The sequence below is a fragment of the Bicyclus anynana genome, chromosome 9 (genome assembly GCF_947172395.1).
Source record: "Bicyclus anynana chromosome 9, ilBicAnyn1.1, whole genome shotgun sequence".
NCBI classification, from domain to species: domain Eukaryota; kingdom Metazoa; phylum Arthropoda; class Insecta; order Lepidoptera; family Nymphalidae; genus Bicyclus; species Bicyclus anynana.
In genome coordinates, this window is record NC_069091.1 from 5,435,651 (window position 1) to 5,462,333 (window position 26,683).

At 33.6% G+C, this 26,683-nt stretch overlaps 3 protein-coding genes across 3 annotated transcripts; 1 reads left to right on the forward strand and 2 right to left on the reverse strand.

Moving 5' to 3' along the window:
• Window positions 1-441: 441 nt before the first annotated feature.
• Window positions 442-25,563, forward strand: LOC112058319 (muscle-specific protein 20). The gene is made up of 4 exons (XM_024099043.2): window positions 442-598; window positions 22,793-23,004; window positions 23,285-23,405; window positions 24,391-25,563. Exons 1-4 carry the CDS (start codon window positions 575-577, stop codon window positions 24,580-24,582), a joined length of 549 nt encoding a protein of 182 aa, XP_023954811.1. The 5' UTR covers window positions 442-574; the 3' UTR covers window positions 24,583-25,563.
• LOC112058318 (uncharacterized) lies at window positions 4,887-12,030 on the reverse strand. The gene is made up of 6 exons (XM_024099041.2): window positions 11,762-12,030; window positions 9,768-9,860; window positions 7,687-7,834; window positions 7,360-7,493; window positions 6,823-6,972; window positions 4,887-5,269 (listed from the first exon to the last, which is right to left on the reverse strand). The coding sequence occupies exons 1-6, from the start codon at window positions 11,829-11,831 to the stop codon at window positions 5,070-5,072; spliced, it is 795 nt and encodes a 264-aa protein (XP_023954809.2). The 5' UTR covers window positions 11,832-12,030; the 3' UTR covers window positions 4,887-5,069.
• LOC112058320 (myophilin) lies at window positions 18,496-20,428 on the reverse strand. The gene is made up of 4 exons (XM_024099044.2): window positions 20,282-20,428; window positions 19,517-19,716; window positions 19,230-19,350; window positions 18,496-19,067 (listed from the first exon to the last, which is right to left on the reverse strand). The coding sequence occupies exons 1-4, from the start codon at window positions 20,285-20,287 to the stop codon at window positions 18,885-18,887; spliced, it is 510 nt and encodes a 169-aa protein (XP_023954812.1). The 5' UTR covers window positions 20,288-20,428; the 3' UTR covers window positions 18,496-18,884.
• Window positions 25,564-26,683: the final 1,120 nt, after the last annotated feature.

The window sequence follows — 26,683 nt, forward strand, 5'->3', positions numbered from 1 at the left end:
TTTTATTATAAAATGGAATTAAATTAGATACCTAGATAGAAATAATCTTTACGATTATTTATATACTCGTCGTTCTCGTACGTAATTATTCTATACGATACACATTATTCCAAACAAAATAAATAAGGGCGAAAAGGTCAGAGTAAAGAAAAGGTGACCAGTACCTACCTCCTGAAAATGAAGAAACCGCAATATGTACCTGTTTAAGATTTTTTTTAGGAAAATAATGAATTGCCAATAGTTTTGTGTGTTAAGACAAGTAATGATCTATTTGGAAGTACATTTTTTGTTTGTTTATTGCAAATTTTCCTAGTAAATTATCTCCAGCAATCGCTCCTGGCTACGGAGAGGTATTTTTGTCCATCGTTTGCTCGTTTCTGCGTAGTGTCCGTTCGCGCTGTTATTTACACCGTTAGATCGCGTTCCGCCGTATAAAACACGTAAGAAGAGTCAGGTAGAGCTTATTTAGTTCCCAACTTTTGTGAGAGAGCCATCTAGTGACAGGCGTGCTAAACTCGCGCGAGTGTTTAGTAGTGCAACTGTGTAGTGTTTACGGAAATCCTTAATTATCATCATGCCTGGACGTCCTATCTGGCAGGTAAATATTACTATAGACTAAGGCTCCTTTCTGGAGAAATCTATGGATTCTTTTATTTCTATCTAAGTATATGTCTACTTTTTGCACCACAAATTACTTAAATTCATATAGATTTCAATTATATATATGTGGATAAAATACAATTAATACCTACACCTATAGTCCACAACTTTAGGTTTTTTACACAACAATAATACTACTCAAAAAGGTTCTTTTAAGCGACACTTTTCGTTTCGATTTACATACATTTTATTTTTAATAATAAGCTTTACGGCTCTGGGTTCTAGTCCTTTTGAGCCCGGATTCACATACAATTAATTAATTATCTTGGACTAATTATAGAAGGACCTGCCTCGCAAGACGTTACCTCTCTGTCAATCAATCAACGATCTAACGCGTGTATACTTATATCGTATCGATGTTTCATTGTTGTAATCGTTTTCGTCGACTGAAAAAACTCCCTAATAATTCCGGTTTGTGTAGTAAGTAGTTCAATGGCATGAAAAATGGTCAACAACTTCTAATTCACTAAAAGATGACGTGACGTTCGATTTCAGTTTCACCTGATGGTAAGCGATGATGCAATCTAAGATTTTTTTTTTTATTGTTTACAAGTTAGCCCTTGACTACAATCTCACCTGATGGTAAGTGATGATGTAGTCTTAGATGGAAGCGGGCTAACTTGTAAGGAGGAGGATGAAAATCCACACCCCTTTCGGTTACGGCATCGTACCGGAACGCTAAATCGCTCGGCGGTACGTCTTTGCCGGTAGGGTGGTAACTAGCCACGGCCGAAGCCTTCCACCAGCCAGACCTGGTCCAATTAAGAAAACCTCAATCAGCCCAGTCAGGAATCCAACCCAGGACCTCCTTCTTGTAAATCCACCGCGCATACCACTGCGCCACGGAGGTCATCAAAAACATAATTATAATAAATAATAAATTTGTAATAAAAACAAGCATATCTAAAAGAAAAATAGATACTATTCTTCTAACGAACGAACAAACAGCAAAACATCGATCCATTAATTTAATATTCTGTGTACAGATTATATTATTCTTGTTAAATATTTTATTATTTATTTTTGTTAAATATTATCGATGACTGAGTTTACCTCGTACCCTTCAAAAACGACAGACAATTTTGTTGCTGCATTTGGGTGCGATCCATTTCCATTTCTAATTCCTCTATGTTAAATATATAGAGTTTGCACAAAAACAATACAAACGACATAAAAAGAACCCAAGCAGACATGAGTCACAAACCATTATGAAAAATAAAGATATTGAGTTTTATGGGTATTAAATGTGCATTTATAAAATTAAATTATAACTTTAATTATTTTATAAATGTCGTATTTTCATATCAAAAGAAGAAAGAAGTTGTAATTAAAACGATGATTTCTTTTATTTTAATGTGAATTTAACCTTTCATTTATTGCAGAATTACCATATACTATGATAATTTTTTTGATTTTGTATTAATAAGTGAAAGAAGATTTGACATTTGACAGTTCACACTTCACAGCACAGAACACTACTTTATTTGCTGTCTATGACTAATACTCCTACTTATATATCAGTATTCGTTAATGATTCTTTAACTAAATCCAGTCTGTCGTGCGTATTTTCTTCCCTTGTAATTTTTGTTATTTCGTTTTGTTCTCGTTTCGTTGTTATTGTTAATTATAGTTTATTTGTTGTTTGTTTACTGTTTTTACCCGACTGCAAGAAGGGTTATGTTTTTCGCGCGTATCTTGTATGTATGTATGTAATATTCTTTATTACCTCATATCTTCCAAACCGTTGAACGGATTTACGTAATTCAGATAACGTTAGATTTGTTTTAATAACCCAAGTGTTCTTAGATAGGTGAAATTAGAAAAAAAAAACCAACAAGACGACTGTGAGACGCTATAGAATCGGGGTGAAGTTTTTTTTTTTGTGAATATTTCAACATGCGAATCAAATTCAAGGGATTTTTGTGAGAATTTCAAAATAGTATATCATGGCCATGTTAAAAAAACTACAATTAGGAAAACGTTATTTATTAATTCTAATATTAATTAAGTCTATACATAATACGCGAGGCGGACGACTATAAGGTGCGAGGTTTATGAAGTGTAGTTATAAAACACCTAAAATAGACTAAAAGAAATATATTGATTATAAAAATCGGACAAGTGCGAGTCGGATTCGGCCACCGAGGGTTGCGTAGATTTTTTGAATATTTACTTAATTTCGGTTGGACTTAGGTATACATTATCGTACTTTGTAACAAACGTAACCAATAAATCCGAAATTCACCATCTATCGTAACTAAAAAGTGTGAAATAAATTAATTAATTAAACAAATATAAAAACCCGGCATAAATGATATAAAAATTGATCAAACTAAAGTCGGGACCTAATAAAAAATGTAGACGAAATTCTATTCAATATAATAGGTCCCGACTGTTTTCTAATTGTTTTCTACACTTCTGGACTGAGCTTTTTTTTTCTTTTCAGTTTTTTTATCATTTATGCAGTCGGGTTTTTTATCAGTTTAATTAATTAATTTTATTTAGTTTAGTACGAAAATTAGTGAACCGGAGCCTGGTACTAGCCGGAGCAGTTATTCCGCGTTGCTATTGTTTCCGTCACCAAAAAAGAAACGTACGAATCAATCACCCTTATCGTCCTCCGAGAAAACCGTTTTGATTAATGTGTTTAAATATGTCGAGGAAACCTTATGCTTGCTTCTACATAATAAAGAAACAAAACTATAAGAGTTCTTTATTGCCTACGGAACCCTTAATATAAGTGAAGCATTATCTGTTTGATAAATAACAGGATATATTATATAGGAATATAAAATTAAAAAAATATTTGTTTACCACAGGAAGTTTTATTTCATGATAATATTCGTAAATAATGATAAAATGTTGAGCAAACCTGAGTCAGCTGTTTTTGTTTGTTTACATAGTTTAAAATACCTACTCAATCTGACTATAGGTAGGTAGGCTCAAATATGCGTTTAACCTATGATATTATTTTTAAAGCTCAAACATTGTTAATCGTTATTTCCTTTCTTATCTTATTTTGACGCAATCAATGAAATCAGATAAAGTAGATAAATAAATAATTAAGTATTTAAATACTATCTTTGACTTATGCTAGTTGACATTTAAACGAGATAGAGATTCCATGTAAAAAATGTCATCCGGTGCTTACTGGTGGATATCACTCAGTAGGTAAATGACATTTTGTCAATTGATTTGATGTTTATTTTAATAGGTTGATACCTAATAAAGATCAAAATAGTTAATAGTCAAGCAGGACTGTTATTCTCTTATAAACATTAAAATTCATTTGATGTTCGAAACCAATTATAAATTAAAAAATCCCTGGTACCTATTTAAATACCTATTTTCACAAACTGGATGACTAATCAGCGTTACCTTGAATTGAATATACTTGAAAATAACAAGAAACCGTGAAAACTGTAAAACTATTTTCATTTTCTATGCAATATGCATGCAGACTACAATTTATTGAAAAAATTAATTGGTAATTTAAGAACTTTATAAATTTTTAACTAGATACATTCACAGATAAATAAAATAACGTAGGTTTTAGCAGTACATTCCAAAATATAAATAATATAGTGGACAGATTAATCAATAATATACAGATGGAGCGTATGGAACACGACGGTGTCGTATCCGTCACATATACAAAATTCAAAAACGAATACATTTTCGAGTCAGTACAATTCGAAGCGTCGCGTCATTCGTTTTCAATATTATTCAAGAAAAATGGGGTCTTATGTTTGTAAATATTTTAAAAACCGTTTTAAAAAAATAAAATGGAGTATTTTTTATTGTACATATATTATGAAAAAAGTTTTTATATGCGGTTGCGAAGGAGACGCGTGACGTTTGTTTTTTATATGGGTTGCACCGGCTTCACACGTTACTTGTAAAGACTCACTCTGGTTACTCTGTGTATAGTGGATATACCTACATAAATCATTTTAAAAATTAGATTAATTTTTGATTGAAAATTAATCGAAATATATTAGATCTCTCAAATAAATAGTTGATGATCTATTTTGACCCACTTTAGCGTTACAGATTTACGAATGTTGTTTTTTTATTTTGATCCAATTTTTTACCCTGATTTACATATTTGGAATTCATAGTTAATATGAAGTGAAATATCGAGGATAATATAATAAATAGGATTTTGTTAAAATAATAAATAAAAAACCATTTTGAAAATATCTTATTATTTACAATAAATATAAATCTAACTTACATCTAATTAATAAAGTATCAAGGTATCTATAATATCACTCGCAAATTAAAGCAGTAACTAAAATAAGAATTAAATTGAAATATTCACACATAGAGAAGATATTGTTATTGGTAACATAGTATAAACAGTCTAAATTTCATTAATACTTAGATATATTTTTTTAATTCAGTACTTAGATGTTTCCTTTCTTTTCTATTTTTTTATTTGTTAGATGAGTTTTTAAATCCCCAATCATGAAGTTTGCAGGTAGGTTGTGGAATATCTGTTGCATAAACCCGAGTAAAATATCTTCTATAGTCTTTGACAAAATTGGTCTCAAAGACTCTGATACTGGCCGCCAGTTTGCATTTAAATATGCATTGGTGCTTTCCTCTGAAACGAAAAAAAAACAAAAACATTTTACAAAAATAAACTGAATTCATACATTTTTTAGATTAACGAAACTATTTTAAATGTACATACAGAATAAGTCTCACTGCCGCTTTAGTATTAAATTAAAGATATACATTTTTTGGGCATTGACCTGATCAAAGTGACAAGTATATTAAAAAAAATATTATTTAATCTTTTTGCTCTTGTTTGAATATCCCAATTCCCATCACTATTAATATTGATTGCAATCCATCGTTAGCAATCCATGACACAGTCAGTAGTTACTTTATATTAATACCTATAATACATCGATATTATTAAATAGTAGGTAACATCACTAACAAAAATTATTATTTTTAGAGGTACATTCAACAATTCAACTCTTATTATCTACACCGAGGTATCTAATTTTTATTAAAAATGAATTTAAGACGTATCTACCAAAAGAAAGAGAATATCCATAATACACCTACTATAATTTATTTAATCATTAAATTAAAAAAAAAATATTCATCGAAAAGAGACCGAGTTTGCAAAAACGGCTTACGATATAAATTGGCAACAATTTCAAGGTCAGCTGGCACAAACAGCCGCGTCTCCCGACATTTCAACGTTGCAATTTGTGACACGAAGTTACTAGGATAATATGAGATTAGCAGTGGTATTACTAACCAGACCCCGTTAGCGCCATCTATCTCTGAATAGCGTAACTACTAAGATGGCGGCTATAGTAGTCAGTAGTCAAGTTGTAACTTAGACTAAATAGATGGCGCTGCTTTATTTTAATGAATTATTTTGTCTTACGTAATTTACTGTATGAAATAAAAAAAACAGATACGTAAGTTAAATAATTATAATTTCGTTGTGTTCTGGCTTTCTTTTAATTCGATATAGAATACTTTATTCATAATAGCTATAGGTAAAGTGCCACAAACTTATCTGGCCCAGAGTGGGTGTCGCCGTTGATGCACTTTTAATATGATCTGCCTCATTGGTTGGCGGTACGTCTTTGCTGGTAGGGTGGTAAGCCAGACCTGGATAAATTAAGAAAATCTCAATCTGCCCAGCCGGGAATCGAACCCAGGGCCTACGTTTAATAAATCCACCGCATACCACTGCGCCACGGAGGCCGTCAGAACTTGTGCACTATAATCTTCTGCGTACATGGTTAATCTCACCATGAGATTCGCCGTCGTGGGCAAAAAAAATATGAGCATATTATTATTATTTTACAAAATGGCAAACTCCCTGACGTTAGTTCCAGTTTTGACCACCGGGTCAGAAAAGTTTGTACCATCTTACGAGTTGTGTTGTGTACAAGCAACAGAACGTTTTCGTCAAGAACACTAGCAAACGCCCAGTGCTGCGGTTACGCCTGCGTAGTTCTCGTTCCCGTAGGAATATGTTGCTCGGTGAAAATGTAACTTTCTAATGGTGAACGAATTTTTAAAATCGCTCGAGTAGTTTTTGAGTTAAATCGTTACGAACTTATAACCAAACCTTACCTCGCTATGTTAAAGTAAAATGTCGTTCAAAAGATTCTGTAGACTCACCCAGAGATGAAATGCCATCAAATAAATTACTCATGTGTAATTTTAAGCCTCCTATATTGTATTTCACGTGGCACTGAGTTACATTGAAGAATGGAAGACCAGATTTCTCATACAATTTTACAGAGCTTACAATATCGATTGTCATGTTACCTGTAAGAAAAACCTCTTGTGAAAATAGGCACTAGGCACCCTAACTTTCTTAAATCTTTGTAAATTGTCAATCTGATTCTTTGTGCAAACAATGAGCTAGCCCTCCTGTCACCAGTCGAGGCAATTAGCTACGTTGAAATAGGTACCTAGGCATAGTCTGTGAAAAACATCTAGTATGTTTAGAAGCACAATTTTAGAAGTTGCAATACGTCGAACGTATAATAGCCCCGCTTATGTACCTACGTGTATTTGTACATTGCACAAATGCACAGTCTTAATTATTATTATGTTATATTCCGCGAACCTATAGTTGGGAATATTAGAGGAGTTAGGCGATAATTATATATGCACTAGGTTACAGTAATTTTTAAAACATAAATAACTTACTGGGCTCAAACCAACACAGACCACTTCCAACCAGAGGTATCAGTAATATTTTCCCTCTTAAATCATAGGTGCCTTCTATTCTTATTTTTGGGACTCTTACTTTAGTGTAAAAATCGTACGTTCTGCCATCAACCCTGGAATCAAAATTAAATTGTTTTTATATTTTAAAATATTATATCAACTAAAAAATATGAAAGCATAACAAGATGGTATGTTTTTTCAAGCAAGTCTTTCACTTGGACTAAGCTTGCTTGCTGATCTTGCTGTCCTAGCTTGAAAAACAGGTATCTTGTAACCCGGGCATTATAAACATGAAAGTTAACTGACTGGCTTAGCAAGACTTCAGTTTTTCCAAAACCCGTTACAACAACGTTATCAAGGGCGGCATTTACGTTCACCGGCCCATCTCCCTGTAATATCCTGATTTGGGGAATGTTCAGCGGATCCAGTGACGGTAGGTCGATTTCGGGTAAACCTGAAAAATAACATTTTTAATTCGTCGCATATAAATAAATAATATTGTCACAGAGGCGTATGATAAAGATGAAGAAATAGCACTTTCGCTTTCCGCAAGTCATGTCCTACTATTCACATTTCGTAATTGAGGCTATGTGACCAGCTTAATGGGATATGAACCCACTAGTTATCGTTCTTTTGTACACACATACCAAATATAGTAATGGTAGTTAGGGTTATTAGGAGCGTTAAGTACAACAATATTAAGGAATTAAAAAAACAAAAGATTTCAACTTTCGCCTTTCGGTTTTAAACTTAAGTTTTTTTAAACTTAGAAGCATTTTTTTACCTTTATTTTTAATTAAACAGGTTAAAAAAAATGTGTGGAATGAGGTAAAAAGTTACGGCAATGAGGTAGAACCGACCAGGAGTTCAGCGCAAGGAGCAGGTGTGCAAGCTGCAACGCCATTGTGCAATACAGTAAACTGCAATAGCGACTTACGCAGTTGTAACCGCATGTTACCTACATATTCGTAATGCTAACGTTAGAAATGATGCGCCAGTAAATCTAACGAAAGTAAGCTTATTACAGTAGAAAACTAAAGTAGGTACCTATCGAAATCTAAAATATCTAACAGAAGTAAAACTATGCCAGTAGATGATGACAATTTTGTAATTAATTCTTAATTAAAAATTAGCGTCACCCAGAACCTTTGACAATGACGCTAATGAATAGCGCATCATAAAATGTTTTAGCGTATAAGTAAGTATACTACTATAAATCAGTAATAATGAAAATTCCGTGGCATCATTCTGAAAGGGGTTCATCAATCATAATTTTTAGGAACTAAAAAAATCAGAACGGAACTAGGGGGTTCAGCATAAATCTTATACTCTTAATTAGATCATAATACAAAAAGTATGGCCTCCTTAACAACACGAAATGACAGGGACTTCAGGGTTCATGTCCCTGCAATTTCACTTGGATCAAAAATCCAAAGCTTTACTAGAAAATAAAATACACATGACAGATACAAGTAAATACCAATATAATACCCATATACATACTTTAGTTTTACCAGTTCACATAATTATATTTATCGTAATTATTTGGTCTTTTCCGTGTACCTACACTATAATTAATCTCATTTATGCTAACTAGTTCTAATGAAATGAAAATTTCTTTCAGCCTATTAATTGAGAAAGGCTATAGATAACATTAGGTTATAGACGCGATAATATAACGCAAGTGAAACTGCGGGACAGACATACAATAGTTGTAGGTAAAGCTTAAGTGTTTGTTTGGTTAAACGTGTAAATCTCAAGAACTAGGTACCAGATCTATTCTATATGATAGGTAGACTTATGAGAAGGTAGCTTATAGCAATTCACGCAAGAAAAAATAGTGTAATAAGTGTAATAAATAATAAACTGAGATAGGTATGCTTAGATATAGGAACGTAGAGAGGATGAATGATAGGACACTAATAAAATGTATTTAAAAGGCGAGGGTAAAAGGAAATGTTGGAAGGGGAAGGCCAAGGCGAACGTTCCTCGACCAAGTCCAGCTGGCCTATTCACTATTATGGTATTTATTAGCAAACATATAAAATAAACATCAAATCAATTGAGAAAATGTCATTTACTTACTGTGTGATATCCACCAACCAGTAAGCACCTGATGACATTTTTACATAGAATCTCAATTTCATACGTCAAAGATAGTGAATAAGTCTGCTAGACATACTCATTAAAGGCCAAATCAAAAGTACACCTTAAACCGATGAACTTTGTATGAAAGGATTGATGAAAATGGAAGAAGCAAGAGAGATATGCAAGGGTCGCAGAAAGTGGAAGGATGTCTTTGTTTACCTTTACAGAAATGATTTGTATGTAAGAATATATTTATAGCTCCTAACGAGTAATTTAGAACATAAAAAGTATATAAATACCTGGGCCCAAAGCGTTGAATAGATTTTGTACTGCGTCTTTCGAGCAATCATCAAATTCGGGATCACCTTTAAAACATGTCCTTATGAAACTTGCTGAAAAAAAATTCATATTTAAAATTGAAATTTGAAAAATTGAAAGTCATCATCAACAAAAAATCAAGGAATCAGTTCCTTGTTTTTCTTCCATAACTGCCTATTTGGTTCGGTGGTTAGTTAGGTTGTCTTTGGATCACGAGATCCTGGGTTCTTGGGTCAGACTGTACAGTTTTAGCTTTTATTTCTATTTTTAAATTTTTAGTTAAAATTGACAGTTAGGAAATTGCTAATTTGGTGGTGTAACCTGAGCCCCGTTATCATTGACATCTATTGACATCTCCTGGTGATTGACACCTGGTAAAGGTGGTTAAACATAATGACCCTAAACCCAATCCGCAATGAAGGAAAGTGGTTCTATGGTCCATAACCCCTCTCCTTTAAGGATGGAGGCCTGGCCCTACAATGGGCCGGTGATAGACAATTATTGAATGATGATGATTTTTTTCCATTCAGTAATCTTTTTAACATAAAAATGGCCCGTTTTCAATTTTTTTTAGGTAGTTACAGGTAGTTTAAATTAAAAAAAAAAAGTAAATGAGGAAGTTATGAGGTAACAAACATTAAAAAATATAAATAAAAAACATACGCGTCGAATTGAGAAAATAATTCAAAATTCATTTATTTCAATTAGGCTTAGTTTACAAGCACTTTTGAAAAGTTATGTTATGTCACGATTAAATAAAGTGGTAAATAAAGTCGAAAGCTTAAAATTAAAGAGAGTACGAGAGTTCCAAACGCGCCTTGGTCCGCGCCTACAACAAACTCAGCCAAGGGTTATATTAATTAAAATTTACAATTTAAAAATTTCAAAAATTCTGAAATTCACTAGAATACTAAGCACAAGCACAAATTACTAAAAATACATGTGGAGCCACAAATCCTGGTTCATTGTATGGGTATTGTATACTGGGCATGGGTCAAGCTATAAATTACGAAATTCGGTTTTATTCACGCATGTATCGGTCAGTTCACTGTGAACTATATTTAGTCTTGAACCCTTTTCGAATTCAATATGAAGACATTATCCATCCATACTATCTGTAATCCTACTAATATTATAAACGCGAAAGTTTGTAGGGATGTTTGTTTGGATGTAGGTACTCCTTAACGGCGTAACTATTGAACCGATTTGGCTGAAATTTACGACAAGGATAGATAATACCCTAGATTAACACATAGGCTACTTTCATCCCGGAAAAAATCCATGAATCCGGAGGGATTTGTGAAAAACTGAATTTCTCGGACGAAGTTGCGGGCGTCCGCTTGTACTATTATAAATGTCTGTCTGTCTGACACTTTTTCACGGCTAAATAGCTGAATTGATTTTCATGAACTTTGCTATAGAGATGACTTTGGAGCAGAACGCGCGAAAATATAAATAAAGTGGGGTTTTCACTAATTTAAAACTTAATAATCAATACATAATGTGTTTCAAGAATTTTGATAAATTACCTAATCCTTATGAGATTAAATATAATATAGGGTTTAATTTTTATATGAAATTATGCTATTTTTCGAATTAATACTTAAATGATACATTGATGTAAATGTTAAAATGTAAAATGTAAAAAGGAACACTGCATATTCTCAAAAACAAAGTCACGGACGTCCGCTAGTATTGTGGCAAGAAACCTAAATATAAACATTACTGGATATTTTTCTGGGAAGTGCGAAAAGCAAAAGCCGGGTTTTTATCTTTGCTATAAACAAAAGTGTTAAGATATATATCAATTATGGCTATTTGCCTTGTAAATTATGCAAATTATTTAAATATTAATACAGCAGCACTCCGGTTATAAATCAGATAAAACGAGCTTAAGTAGTGGTATGTTTTTCATCAGAAGTGGGACGGTTTTAAACAGAACACACGGATTAAAAGTGCTTCCAAAAATACTCACGCTTCGTTTTATAATGTTCCGCAGTTGAATACTGGAGCACTGTGATCACTATAAACAATATGAAATGCATGATTTTGCTGTTATGTTTTAACGTTTTTTTTATTATGCCCCGAGCAGACTGCTCGAGGTGATAGTTTGAGACTAAGGCACCAAATGCCGGTTTCTCTACCACTGTACACAAAGGAGGGGAGTATATCGCAATGCTTAGCAATGTAAATACAACATAAACTTTGTCCTTCTAAGTTAAGAATTATTGGATGTGCTTAAACTTCCATCCCTTGTTACCAACTGTCAAATGTTTTTCATAGTCGTAATGCTTACGTAACTCTATTGCGCCTAGTAGTGTACCAATGAGTACTAAGACTACATAATCCGCGACATCTTTTTATGTTTATGTAACTTTTATTTAGCTATCTGGGTTAGCCGGCGTTTGCTTAACGTCTTAACTGCGTTGCTAATACAATTTTTCCATTATTTGTTTTTGTTTTCTTACATGTGTTGATGTCAGATGAAGTAACAATTACTCAACATTATTTAACATCATCCAATCTTGTAAAAGTTTCCATCAACTCAATGGCATCACTTTGTTTTATAGACATTACTTTTACATTTCATCGGTTTTCGTGGACTGATTTTCTTCTATTCTTCAAGAAACTAAGACTGTATTTTATTGCTATAATTTTATGTTTATAACTTAATGCTCTTTTGAGTTTTTTATTTTCTAGAGTAGGTATTTCTATAATTTTATGTTTATTTTATGTTCGTAACATATTTTCTCTTAAGTTGTTTTTAAACGCTTTAGTTTTCGATTATGTATAAATATTTTAAGTAGATCTCTCCTAAGCCAACTTAGACAGTAGAAATGGTTTCCCAACATCCTATTGGGCAATTCAAAAGGTAAAACAAGACAGCAAGATGTATTGCCTAGACGACGTCCCTGCTAAACAAGTTCTAGTTCGTAGAAGCAACGCATTCGTAACAGAAACCTAATAAGCGGTAATAAGTGTTACAGCCGTTCCGTACCATTTAACAATTTCATACCTATTTGGTAATCGTTTTACGGATTCCTACTTTTATTCTTTATATGAATACGTGAAAATACTAGGTCTTTCTTCAAATAAGCCCAGCCATTTCATTAGAAACTCCAAAGCTGGTCTGGTTCGGTCAAAGAAATTTTACTTTATTTTAAATAGATAAATAAGAATAAGAAAGATAAGAATAAACGATTTAAATATTTAAGTACCTACTAATAAAGCTGAAAAATTTATTTGGTTGAACGTGTTAATCTGAAGAACTGCTTGTTCGAATTTTAAAAATTCTCGAGTGCTGTAAAGCCTATTCATTGATGATCATCATTCTAGACTTTAGATATCTATAACGAATATCTATGACGTTTAAGTGGATTTATTTGCAGACTTGAATAATCTAAAGTCTATACTTAATACAAAAACAGTATTTTAGCAATAACGTACATCTATATTATGTGTATGTGTGATGTGTATTGAAAGTAAAGAAAAAACGAAAAATATTATGGGTATATCTTTACAATTTAAATCGTACGAGTGTTGTGTCCATCAGTTTTAACTGTAGGTACAGTTTTTTCTAATGGTTTTGATTGAAATTGTTTCGATTATATAAAACTGTACAGTCAAAACTGCACAGTTAAAACTGTAGGTCTGTGGCGCCTATAGTGGCACAGCAGTTAATATGATTGAGATTTTTGTACACGAAGTATTGTTTCTCAATGAAAATGTCAACTTAACATTTGAGGTTACCCATTATGCAATTAATGCATTAGTGGAGTGTATGGAGAATGGCTCTTTGGAAACTTTAGGTCCGGCCTTGGAACAGTGAATGCGGTCTTGTATTACAAAACAAGTAGGGGTAAAAGATAAGGGATTTATTAGAAATTGTCTACTTTATTGTGATTTTGCGGTCAAATTCCCGGATGTTGGGCTACCCGCCCAGTACTACCAGGTATTCATTTTAACACTAACTTTTTTACATTAATTAAGAGAATGAGGGGGAATTTTAACGGCCTCCGTGGCGCAGTGGTATGCACGGTGGATTTACAAGACGGAGATCTTGGGTTCGATCCCCCGCTGGGCAGGTTGAGATTTTCTTAATTGGTTCAGGTCTGGCTGGTGGGAGGCTTCGGCCGTGGCTAGTAGGCAAAGACGTACCGCTAAGCGATTTAGCGTTACGGTACGATGCCGTGTAGAAACCGAAAGGGGTGTGGATTTTCATCCTCCTCCTACAAGTTAGCCCGCTTCCATCTAAGACTACATCATCACTTACCATCAAGTGAGATTGTAGTCAAGGGCTGACTTGTAAAGATTAAAGAAAAAAAATGTATTGTGTTTCTTTTTTAGTCAAGTTCAGATATTGTTATGTTTATCAAGCACAATAGAGGCTTAGTTTAAATGAAAAGATGATACGAAAGATGATTTCATAAACAAAGACTACAAAATTAAAATTACATTAACCAAGACTATTAAATGAGAAAGACAAAACAAAGAGAATGGAAAAGTTGTTGAGGCGAAGCTCTACCTTCCGTAGGTTTCTAGCAATTTACTAATCATTCAATAATATTTGATGCACACCATTTTTCTTTTGTGAACGTCGTGCCTTGGTTACCAAATAAACACTCATCGTAGGTAATTGTTGATAATCTATATTATTTAACATTAATGTGTCATAAAATACATAAAAAATATCTTGGCTCGTTGATCATCACCTGTGTCGTGCCAAGTTACCCACGCTGTGGTATATAATTTGCCAGTGACCAATTTCACGCAAACCCTGTAAATCATCAGTATTATGAGGCGGTACGACTAATTGCTTTAAGAATTTTTCGCCCACTAATTAACAATAATTGGATAAACCCAACAATGTATACCATGCGTGACATTGTCTTACGATAAGTACCGTTCGTTGGAGCATTCTGGAACAAAAGCAATACTGATGCGGCCTTGAATAAATTTCTTAGCGCTTATGTAACCCTGGTAACTGGTCTTTTAAATCCAAAACAATGCATGAGTTTTTTTTATTTCATTTCCTTTTACAACTTTACTCTCTTGGTTGGTATAACATACTTCCTCTTCCTTGGATTTATAAAATTAACCTAATACTTTAATACAAAAACCCAATGAAAAAAATCTAAGCAAAATATGTCACCTTCGTCCAGAATTCTAGTTTATTTTTAAAACAATATTGAGGTTTTTAGTGCAGAATATTTAATACGTCAATAATTTTCATTATTTTATCAGACAAGCCTTTTTTAATGCCAATAATTATGGTAGGTCCAGGTTATAGGTACATTTTGAATAAATTGAATTAATTTTAGAGTATCTTATACGTACTATAAGATTTTAGAAACAACAAAGCGTTAAAAATGGTTATTTATTTATGGCTTGTTTTATAACATTAAACCAGGTTATGGCTGCACATAAACAACGCCGACTCTGATGTACCAATATTTTATTAAAATAAAACTAGCCGTGTCAAAGAAAATATTATTGCAGAATAGATAAAATAAACGTTGCTGAATAATAATGGTACCTAGACCAAAAACTAAAAGTTGTCGAAACACTTGAATAAATTGCTACAAGTACTACTAAATAACAGTACTTTTGAAATTGATCATATTATTATGCGAGTAATTCATACATTAATATATTATAATTTATAGATCTAAGGTCCAAAAGAGCAATATGCAATGTTACACATAATATCAGTTTTTGAAGGTAGACTGTTGGATACCTCAATGTGATATTTTGTGTAAAATTATATCTATTGGTAACACAAATCACATTAATATATAGGGGGCGTATACACTGTACACATTTATAAACCTTAAGCATCCCGTCACTGTCATCATTAATTAAGCAGGCGTCACATTTCCGTTTATTTATGTTCAAATGATCGATGTGTATTGTCTCTATTGCTAATTCTGTTTTACAAATTTAAACTTTGAATTAATCAATAAAAATAATCTTACTAAACGTTTTGTTCTAAAGGATTTGATTGTTTGCAATAGCAGATCTTGGAAGGCAACAAATCGTAGTACGTTTACGTACAGTGCCTTGCAAAGTTTCAAACCTATAAAAAAATCTATCCAGTTAATACGTATTACATGTCAATTTCGCATTAGCGCATTGGTAAACCGATCAGGGTCTAGAAGCTATAGGGCTTCTCCCTCCTATAAGGATCCATATCTTTTAGAGAGGCATTGCCGAGATGCAGAGCAGATAATAATGATATTTCAAGGACCAACAATCTAAAACTTATGGATGTTAATCCCAGCGCAAATGTGAATTATCTATATACTAAGTTCCAAATACTTCTGCTCAGTTACGTAATCAAACGTGAGATTCGTAGTGGGTACATTAACTTGACATCTTTAAATATAGGTATGTTTCGAAACAAGCAATGTTGACACTTCTTAAGTTTGTCAACTACATTTTACTTTCGCTCGCAACCGTTTGTCTGTCAACAAATTTTGTAAAAAAATTAAGAAGTTATTTTCAAGAATATATTATTACGAAACTGGTTGGGTTTGTTGTGGACTCTTTTCCGACCAAGGCGCAAGACAGACAGACAGACTTACTTTCGCATTTATAATATTAGTATAGATAGCACTCAGAAATATGGTGGTTTGTTATTGGTACAACAATTTTCAAATTTCAGTAGATCCAGAGATTACCCCTACAACTTCACAAACTTTACCATAATCTACATCTTCTATACCTATAAATCTGTAGAGAGGTCAATTCTGTACATGCAATATATTTCCAAAATAACTATCATGGGGTGATTAGTGATCGATACTGATGCCAAAAATGCAATCAATTTTTATCTGTCTGTCTGTCTGTATGTTCATTATCGAAACACAAAATACTGGACGGATTTTAACGAAACTTGGTACAATTACGAGTATTCTTCATACTGGGCAGGTTATAATATACTTTTCATCACGCTATACGATCAATAGGAGCCTTAGACCATTAAATGGTGTAAGATAGGAGCAGAGCATTGAAGGGAAATGATGGGAAAACGGGAGAAGTTACTCCATTTTTACAGCGATACTACTATAAGGGTTGGATTAAAGAGGTCTGTCTACAGGCAGACAAAGTCGCGGGCGTCCGGTAGTTTATAATCTATACTCAACATTATAAAGCTGAAGAGTTTGTTTGTTTGTTTGGTTAAACGCGCTAATCTCAGGTACTACTGGTCCGTTTGGAAAATACTTACAGTGTTAGAGTGTTAGCCCATTTATCGAGGAAGACTATTGAGTTATAAACTATATATTATTCCCGTATTCCTACGGAATCGAGAACTACGCGGGCGAAACCGCGCGGCATCAGCTAGTCTTGGTGTATCCATGCCGTAACGACAATAATTGCCAAAAATATATTAAAATTTTAAAGCAGTTAATATTATTTGTATCTAATACATAACTATAAATAAGTAGGTATACAAAGTTCATTGAACTTATAAAATGTACCAAGAATCAAGAATATCTAGAACTCCTCTCACATCTTCAGTTTATTTTAAGCTTTTATTGCTTCAATTCATATAACCATTATTTGTAATATAACTTTATTTTTAATAATTTATCTAATAACATTTTTTTAATTTCAACAATACTGTCTGGAACTTACCTTGTAGTAGTAGTAATAGGTAGTAGGTACATATCTGACGGACTCCATGCCGCAGTGGTATGCGCGTTGGATTTACAAATCCTGGTCCTGGCTTCGTTTCCCGGCTGAGCCAATGGTTTTCTTAATTGGTCCAGGTCTAGCTAGTCTAGGGAGGCCGTGGCTAGCTACCACCCTACCCTAAGACGTACCGCCAAACTATTTAGCATTCCGATACGATGTCGTGTATAGAAACTGAAAGGGGTGTGGATTTTCATCACATAACTAGTTAGCCCGCTTCCATCTTAGATTGCATCATAACACACCATCCGGTGAAATTGTAATCAAGGGCTTACTTTTAAAAAATAAAATCTGCAAAGTCATGAGTTTTCAAAATAGCGACTTGACTTTATTGCTGTAATGCATGAGTTTTAAAAATAGCGACTTGAGTTTATTGCCCGCTCTTTACAATAGACAAACATGATGTTTCAAAACCACTTAAAATAAATGAATTTTGAAAAATGTTCAGCGGTGTTTTATTGTAGAACTATGAAGGTACACAAAAAAGCTACATTTATCAGCACTAAATCTAGTAAACAATCGTTAGATAGTATCGATCTTAGATACTATACAGTTGCTCTATGTACCTGGTAACCTTGCCATTTAGAATTAATATTATTTCAGTGTTTAACTTTATTAATGACATTAATTGTATGCACTTTGTTATTATGTACGTCCCACAATATGTTTGGCACTGTCAAGCAAACCGTACAATTTATGCCAAGAAATAATTCATTTTAATAGCCTCGGTTCGTGTATTACAATATTCATTACTTGTTTTACGTCAAAAATTAAAGCTATAATAAAATTAAACTATCTTTAAAGATGTTTTCACAAAAAAAGAAAATATCGGACTACTATTTAGCGCACTATTTTCTAGGTTTATAAAAATGTGGAATTCTACTCTTTTTTAGTTTTATAAGGTTACAAAACGTTTTTCTGAAGTCGTAAAAAAGAAACGTAATTTAATCAAAATTAAACCTGTTTTCATGAATGCTTCAAAAGCTACGGGGCGGTATTAATAAAAATGTGATAGTAAAAAACTTTTTTTATTAAATATAAAATATGTACAAAATTATATTAGTCAGGTAAAAATGTCTTAGCTAACTATAATTTGTAAATCTTTCACAAGAAAAAAAAAAACACCACATTAAATCTAGCTTTCATAAGGATAGCAAATTAATACAAAATAACAACAAAATAATACAAACATTCTCCAAGTGAAACAACACTATTAGAAATAGAAAAATGAGTATTTCGATCTAGATTAAATATTAATGATGCTATATTTAATAAAGCTTATATAAAAATAGAGATATACGATTAGCTAACACTTAGAAATACTGATTTTATTAAACGATGTTGATCTTTAACACCCAGGCGTTGGCATGTTGTTGACATGTAATTAAAAACGTAATTATAAATTACATATGGCGGGTGTTGCCGAATCCACCATGACCGGATTGTGACGCCCCCTTGTTGAAGCCCATTTGAAGGTTAAGCTCGGCGTTGTGTGCCCTAAGCTGTTCTTCTGTGAAACTTCTTTCATTTTTATCCGCCATCTTGGGTCCTAATTGTGGGCCGTTGTATTCTGGATGTTTTTGAGTCTGAAAATTAATCCATTTGTATACAAGCACATTCTACAGAAAGGGTCAGTTTCATCAACTTCTGGTGAGTGTATCATTGTCGAAACATAAATTTTATCAGACTTTATGACAAATGCCAAAGAAACTTGTGAATATCTAAGTGAAATAGAAATAATGTCTTACGATTCTTCCCAAAGAGTACAAGCACAGAGTGACTTGTACAATGTTACGCCTCTCAAACAAATCGGCAGTCTGGAAAATTTCCTCCTCCGGAACTCCGTACTTTTTAATGGCCGCTTGGAACCTGTAATGCACGATTTAGAAGAGTTATAAATAGTTATATTCATGGCGGAGTACTTTTACGATCCTAGCTACAGTTACAACCACTACGAATACGAGAACATTTTAAACAAACTGGATTTATATAAATAAGCGTGTTTTAATTGTTTATTATTATTATAAGTTGTTACCTTTGAATGTTTTCCATGAGCTGAAAGTTGGTTCCTCGTTCCTGGATCTTCTTTACCGATCCAGGTGCAAGTTTGTTTATCAGTTTACATAAAATAACGCCATCCTTAAGAATGTCTTCGTAGGCACCCTTAGGCAAAGGCTCTCCAAGGACAGCTGCGATCCAAACCAGGACTTCTTCTTCTTGCTCCTTGTTTCTGACCTGCAAGCATTTGTTTATGTCAGACACGTAAATAAGAGTCAGTTTTTGAACAACAGCCATAAAATATCTGTTCCAGTGCCAAGTCGTTTGATGGTGGAGCGGTCGAATTCCAGAATCATCTCCTAAAATAACGTTAGCGCCAACCTACAGTTATTATCGCGTTGATGCGTCTGGAAAGCTTTTGAAACTAAAGGACTAATGCAACCCATAATCAAATGCAGCTGTGTGCTCCATCACGAACGCCACATTAAGAAAGATGAATGGAGACATGTTTCACTAAATATAGACGAAGTTTGAATCATCAATTTCATAATATAAGATGTACTTTAAACATCAAAATATTATGATTTACAGAATAAATAATGGCTCATAAAATGAAGAATATTTTGAGAATGCTAAATATGATGTCCTTTGAATATGACTTTCACCGATCTGAATGTCAAAATATCAAACACTAAAAAACAAGTTAAAATATCTTTTAGAGTTTTTGCAACACTTTTCGAACTACTGAGAATAACTTTTATGTTAAAAAAACAGTCAAAAAGCCAAAAGATCAAGTTCTTACAGGCATTTTGGTGTTTTGTGGATACTTTGAACTCCAAACACGAATGGACTATCCGGGAGCGAATCAACAAGTGGACTGGCTTCGGAACCGCCCGCCCAAAGCAGTTCAGCGTCCACGGGGGCGTATGACGTCACTACGTGTTTTCATCATCCAAAAGCACACGTAATTATAGTCATTACTTCATTGCTTTCAGCTCATGGAATGAATGTTTTGATTATAATTTATTACAAATAAAAATATATCTTTTTTTAAAGATTTGCTATATTACCTTTAGGTGTTAATATTTACCGTTTCCCACTAATTAGTCGGAAAGACTGTGCTAGGAGTAGGCATGAGCGTAGTAAAGTGAGCAGGAATCGCATTTATGACCTTTTTGGTGTTGGGTACGACTCCTTTACCTTACAGCTATTGAGGCTTCAAATTAAAAACATGGTCCTGAACTAATTATCCACACCAATATCATAAACGCTAAAGAAAGTTGCCTCTTATCTTTTTATAACTAAACTGCTGAACCGCTGAAGATGAATTTGAGCGAAATATAGGCATATTTTAAATCCTGAAAAATCTGTGGTTCTTGTGAAAATCGGAATTTCCTGCGAACGGAGTCGCGGGCGTCATATTATTATTTTAACTTTTCATTTTAAAAAATAATTTTCAAATATAGAATATTCTTTTCGTTTTTAAAATATCGTTGAATGTTTATCGGACCATTTCAAACGATCATTAAAATAGCCATGATGTAATTTCCGGTTTCGAATCTATTCCTGAAAGACGCTTTATTTTCTTTACGCCCGATTAGCGGAAACGCGTAAATCTTTCTCACTGAAATGTTGCTTTAATTCACTTTTTTCTCTGACATAGATACATTGATAAAAGGCATATTTTACATTTAATACAAAGGTATAGCATAGTTTACCTATCGCTTTTTTCACAAATATTGTATATTCCTGTGGTTTTAGCAGTTGTATCTAGTTATACTATACTATCACTAACCATATGATTATGCTCAATGTTACTCTTATCAATATTTGTATTAGTAAAGTTCCGGTCTTTACAAATACAAATCTTGATAATTGAAATATTGTATTTGTAAAGTGATTCTGGTATCACATCATCATTTATAGCTATATTATATAATGAATTATGATTTTATAATTTCTACATTTGTTTTTATTTAACTATTTTATTTTTCATTAATAAGTACTCGTATAAAGCCATCGATCATTTAGCATTTATTCAAATCAACTTTCAGTGAATTTCATCAGCAATTTTTAATTAACCTAAGAAACTTACTTAACTTAAGAAGTAACTTAATTTAACTTTACTAAAAGGCTGATTGTATAGAAATAGATGAAACCTATGAAGTAGGTATACTTAAGATGAAAACTTTTATGATCGTGCTATTCCTCGTATAATGTCTGATTGCGTCAGCGTTTGTATAAATAAGGAGGAGATTAGCATTAATACAACTGTGAAATATTTGTTAGCGCGTTCAATCATTAATCCAGCCGTTTCTACAATTAGATTTTATTTTGAGTTCAGTGGCTGCTGTGATGTCAGAACAGAATTCGTGAAAACACTACAATGTAACTGTTTTTAAATTCAGAAAGGTTACAAAGTAATCATCTTAACATGTAGGTATATAAATCTTTCAGATGTGAAGTGAAGATCTATGAAAAATATTGTTGATTAAAAACTTTTAAAAAAGATGCTATAATTACCCGTCTAAGGCAAAACCAAAAGGAAGAGTTTTGTTTTCAATAGTATATGTATGTATTTAAGTTTGTTCCTCCATGGTACATATTCACCCGATTTTGGGGAATAAGGTGTCAATCGATTTGTTATTACGACGGGTAACATAGGCCACATTTTAATTGATTTTATGAATTCTGTCGACGAGTCAATATTCCCATATAAGCCCCGATTTTAATCGAGTATTTCCGTGAGCGATTTTTTTGTTATTTTGCAATTTTTGTCATAGGTTCACTTCTAAAGTTTTCATATTACAAGATCATTCCATTTCTTGATTTTTCTGATTTTGTAGCACAGCCGTATTTTGCACAGCATTTATTTAAACCTGTAATAATGTATTTAATTGATTGTTAAAACCCTTGAAATCATACTTTGCCAATCTACTTTTATAAACAACCATCGAATTCGAATAAAAATAAGAAATTAATAAAAAAACATTTATAAATAAATCTTGCACTGGCATTTATCCAAGACATATTGAAGACATATCGTTATTTGAGTTAGGCGCGTGTCGGGAAACCCCTGATAATATTCTTAAATTATCTTGTACTTTTAAAAAACTTATTTAATTTTTATGTAACTTCTATTTATAAAATGAAACCCAAAAAATATATCCCAATAAAACCCAAGCCTACATTTTTGAATCGTTGTCAGCCGATTTTTACGACTCATTAAAGGACCAGGCGTCGTCATAGGAGATATGGAGCTTACCCACCATACAACTCCAAGTAAAATAATTTTCCCATTCTAACGTTACAGTGTGCCAACAAACGTGAGCCTGAAAAGGAGCAGGAGGCCCAGAAGTGGATCGAAGCGGTCATCGGAGAGAAGTTCCCCGCAGGCGTACCTTACGAGCATGCCCTTCGCGACGGCATCATCCTCTGCAAGCTGATGAACAGGCTCCAGCCCGGCATCATCTCTAAAGTGAACATCTCCGGCGGCGACTACAAGTTCATGGACAATATTAGCCAGTTAGTACAACTTTTCTCTTTTCCTAGTTCATCGCTAAAGTAACGCTATTTTTAACCGATTTAAAAAAAAGGAAAAATTCGTCAGAATCTTTTTTTAATGTATAGTTCACCGAGAACTCGAAGACGCCTAAATCTAATTGGAAAATTCTTTTTTTTTAGTCTTTAGTCATTGCGTCGTTTTCATCAATGTAGGCATAGAGAGGAATGTTAGGAGCAAGGTTTATACCTATGAAAATAAACGGAAGGTTAAATAAAATATTTGTGTTGTTTGTGCTTACAGATTCCAAAAAGCGTGTATCAAATACGGAGTTCCAGACACAGATCTCTTCCAGTCAACTGACCTCTGGGACCAAAAGAACATCGCACTGGTGACACAAACGATCTTTGCTCTTGGAAGAACGGTAAATTAACTTTTTATATTACTATTTAGATAATTCTGGGTTTACCTTACCCGAATATTATCCCACAAGATAAAAGAAGAACATTCAACAAACCATAAATCCATATACGTACTCGTATAGATATTAAAGTAAAACTTCTTTCATCACGCTCGACTGTGGGAGTAAGCTGGTGATTGCGTTATGAAAAGTGTAATCGGGCGAAGCGAACGGACGTTGAGACTTGAGAGGAAGAGCTAAAGAAGTTTTACTTCAGTAGTGTGGTTTAGCGTACACTAAGAATGTTTGACTGTCTGTTACAGTTTCCCTGCTAAACTGCGAATCACTTTTCACAATCAGAATATAGACTCCTTTTTTCCCGGAAAAATCCATGTTTCCTGCGCAATTTGTGACATTTAGATCTTCACGCGAACTGAGTGACGTTCGCTAGTACTAAACAACATAAACTGTATACTTGTACATAATGTATTATGTGCTGCAAGGTTAGCAGTTCTGGTCGTTAAGGAATATAGCAAATTGTGTTGTGGGCTACAGATCATTAGGCATTCTCGTCAGTGGTTAAAGTTGAGATTGCTACTAGTAATTAATAGAGAAGATCAAGAGGGCCACATAAGGGTCAAGATTCAGTATCTGAGGTGCCATAAGTTAGCTCTAATACTGGCCACCCTCCATCCATAAAGCCCACCTGCCTGCGGCGCTAACGTCTTGACATCCGATAAAAAAACATACATACAGCCGAACGTAGAACCTCCTCCTTTTTGGAAGTCGGTTAAAAACTGATCGGGTGTTGGTCGCGCGATGTGCATGACATCATGTACCCTTTGACCTTCGTCATTTTATAAATGTTGAAAGTTTGTCAGTTCATCCTGTTACCAGGTAAACATTATACCTGAGGAGTTTGGACCATGATGGCTTTGGGTGGTCGTTTAGATATTGACAGTAGCAAGCACTCGACTTTGATATTAAGATTTTTATATTTATTTTCCAGTCATACAAGCACCAAGAATGGCGTGGTCCTTTCCTTGGCCCCAGGCCTGCTGAAGAAAATCGCCGCGAATTCAGCGAGGACGTCCTCAGGGCAGGAGAGGCAGTTATCGGCTTACAAGCCGGTACAAACAAAATGGCGTCCCAGTCTGGACAAAACTTTGGTGCTTCGCGCAAGATTATTCTCGGCAAGTGAAGTACCAGGGAGTTAGGAATACGAAGCGTTAGACTCGAAGTATGACGCTGTGAAGTATGTACGGAAATAAATCCACTACGTCATAACTTACTGTATTATTTATATTTACCTACTTATTTTATTTATTGAACTGTGACTATTTATATTTTTACATTATTATTTTAAATAAGTTTTTATAAAAGTTACTCATAAAAATGTAAATTTACTAGGTACCTACCTAGTAGGTATTTTATAGCTACATTATTTTTGACTGCAAAATACAATGAAAATTAAAATATATTTTGTTTATAGGTTATTATTTGTTTTAAATAAATTACCTACTTATTAAATTGTGTTAAATTAATAATGCCTAGAAATAAAATAAAATTATGTATTTACTATACTTAATTTGTATGTAGAATAATAAGTGTCTCTGCATAGTGTCTATTGAGCTGTAAAAATGCTGTGATCTCAGAAACCAAAAATGCTAAAAATCAATCATCCAAGTACCTTTCACCTTTCAAAATATAGGTAAAGTTGTCTCCGAGCCTCCAAGCCAGGTCTAACCTAGGTTTTCGCCGAGTGCATAGCTACACTTTAAAGAGGCATATTTTTGTGCTAGATTTTTTTATTGTGTTTTATGAGGCGTGCATATTTGCATTTTAGATTTTTTTTTTCATTTTCAATTTTATTGACAAAATCGTGGCGCCCGCGCCGCTTTGCCACGACCCCTTAATGTCGCCTGGGACTTGCCTCTCTTGCCCCCACATCAATACGCTACTGCGTATTGTTTTTTTTGACTCGTACTACCCTCATAATGTCATAATTTATGCATAGGAGTGAGGTAATGCCAAGTAGGTAGTGAAAAAGGTAATGCTGAGTTATCATATTTGAACAATGATCTAAAATACTGAATTTTCAAGATTTTTTATAATCTGTATAAGTAAGTATCATAAGATTTGAATAGGGCGAGTTCTGAAATAAAAAATATTACTATACCTACGTATTGTTTTATTGATTAATAAATTACCTAAATATCGGTAGGCACGTAACGTAAAATATCAATGTAGGCCGCGTATGCCGAATAGAGTATTATCCTTATTTTTATCACTAACGGAGCATCGTACTGACGAAAAATAAAAATAAAATATTTTTATTTTTCGTCAGTACGAATTCAACTGGTTTTATGAATTACCGCCATCTAGTGAGCGATAGAATACATAGTTTGACATTTGCTTCACTACGCCTACACAAGCTTTGCATATTTTTGTATAGGTGGCAGTTTAAGACGGATATTCAAGGTCGCTTATAGGGTTGTACCGTTAAACGATATTTTCGTTGTAAGTCGATTTATTATCGATTATATTTCGATTAAAATGTAAACAAAGTATATCAAAACTGAGGCAAACAAAAGCGCTCATTGATTCGCACAGTAAACAACTATTTAAATAAATTACACCTAAATATCGTATACAATGTCGAAATGTGGCTTTAGTAACTGTAAAAACTGTGTTTGAAAAGGCGAAGTTTGTGTGTGTATAAATATGTTTGATTCTCATTTACGCTGCGGCTACTCAAGCGATTTGGCTGAAATCTAAAATAAAAATAGATTTTACTCTGGATTTACACATTGGGTACTTTTCATCCCGGAAAAATCTATGGTTCCCGCGGGGTTCGAGAAAAACTGAATTCCACACGGACGAAGTCGCGGGCGTCCACTAGTAGTGCCATTATATTATTTTCACTGTCATGTGCCGGCGATACGCAAGTAGATAAGTATATCAAAGAGTTCACCGTCCAAGTGGACGTCCACTGCTGGCATAGGCCTTTTGTATGGACTTCCGAATCTGAACACCACGGTTTTTTTTATTCTTTACAAGTTAGCTCTTGACTACAATCTCACCTGATGGTAAGTGATGATGCAATCTAAGATGAAAGTGGGCTAACTTGTTAGGAGGAGGATGAAAATCCACACTCCTTCCGGATTCTACACGGCATCGTAACGGAATGCTAAATCGCTTGGCGGTAGTTAGTTAGGTCCAATTTCGAGAAAGAGGTGAATTGCCGAATCCAGCTCGGCTGGGCAACGTTCGGGAAACTCCGACATCTTTTCGTCCGAAAT

What these genes read in the sequence shown, in the direction of transcription:
- LOC112058318 (XM_024099041.2), bottom strand. Translation starts at nt 11,831, where the DNA reads ATGCATTTCATATTGTTTATAGTGATCACAGTGCTCCAGTATTCAACT. An exon ending in TCTGTGTTGGTTTGAGCCCA is followed by an intron (nt 6,973 to 7,359) that starts GTAAGTTATTTA and finishes TTTTTCTTACAG; the next exon opens with GTAACATGACAATCGATATT. An exon ending in TGATGGCATTTCATCTCTGG is followed by an intron (nt 5,270 to 6,822) that starts GTGAGTCTACAG and finishes TTTTCGTTTCAG; the next exon opens with AGGAAAGCACCAATGCATAT.
- LOC112058320 (XM_024099044.2), bottom strand. An exon ending in CTCATGGAAAACATTCAAAG is followed by an intron (nt 19,351 to 19,516) that starts GTAACAACTTAT and finishes CGTGCATTACAG; the next exon opens with GTTCCAAGCGGCCATTAAAA. An exon ending in TGTACTCTTTGGGAAGAATC is followed by an intron (nt 19,068 to 19,229) that starts GTAAGACATTAT and finishes ATTAATTTTCAG; the next exon opens with ACTCAAAAACATCCAGAATA.
- LOC112058319 (XM_024099043.2), top strand. Translation starts at nt 575, where the DNA reads ATGCCTGGACGTCCTATCTGGCAG. An exon ending in TTCATGGACAATATTAGCCA is followed by an intron (nt 23,005 to 23,284) that starts GTTAGTACAACT and finishes TTGTGCTTACAG; the next exon opens with ATTCCAAAAAGCGTGTATCA. An exon ending in TCTTTGCTCTTGGAAGAACG is followed by an intron (nt 23,406 to 24,390) that starts GTAAATTAACTT and finishes TTTATTTTCCAG; the next exon opens with TCATACAAGCACCAAGAATG.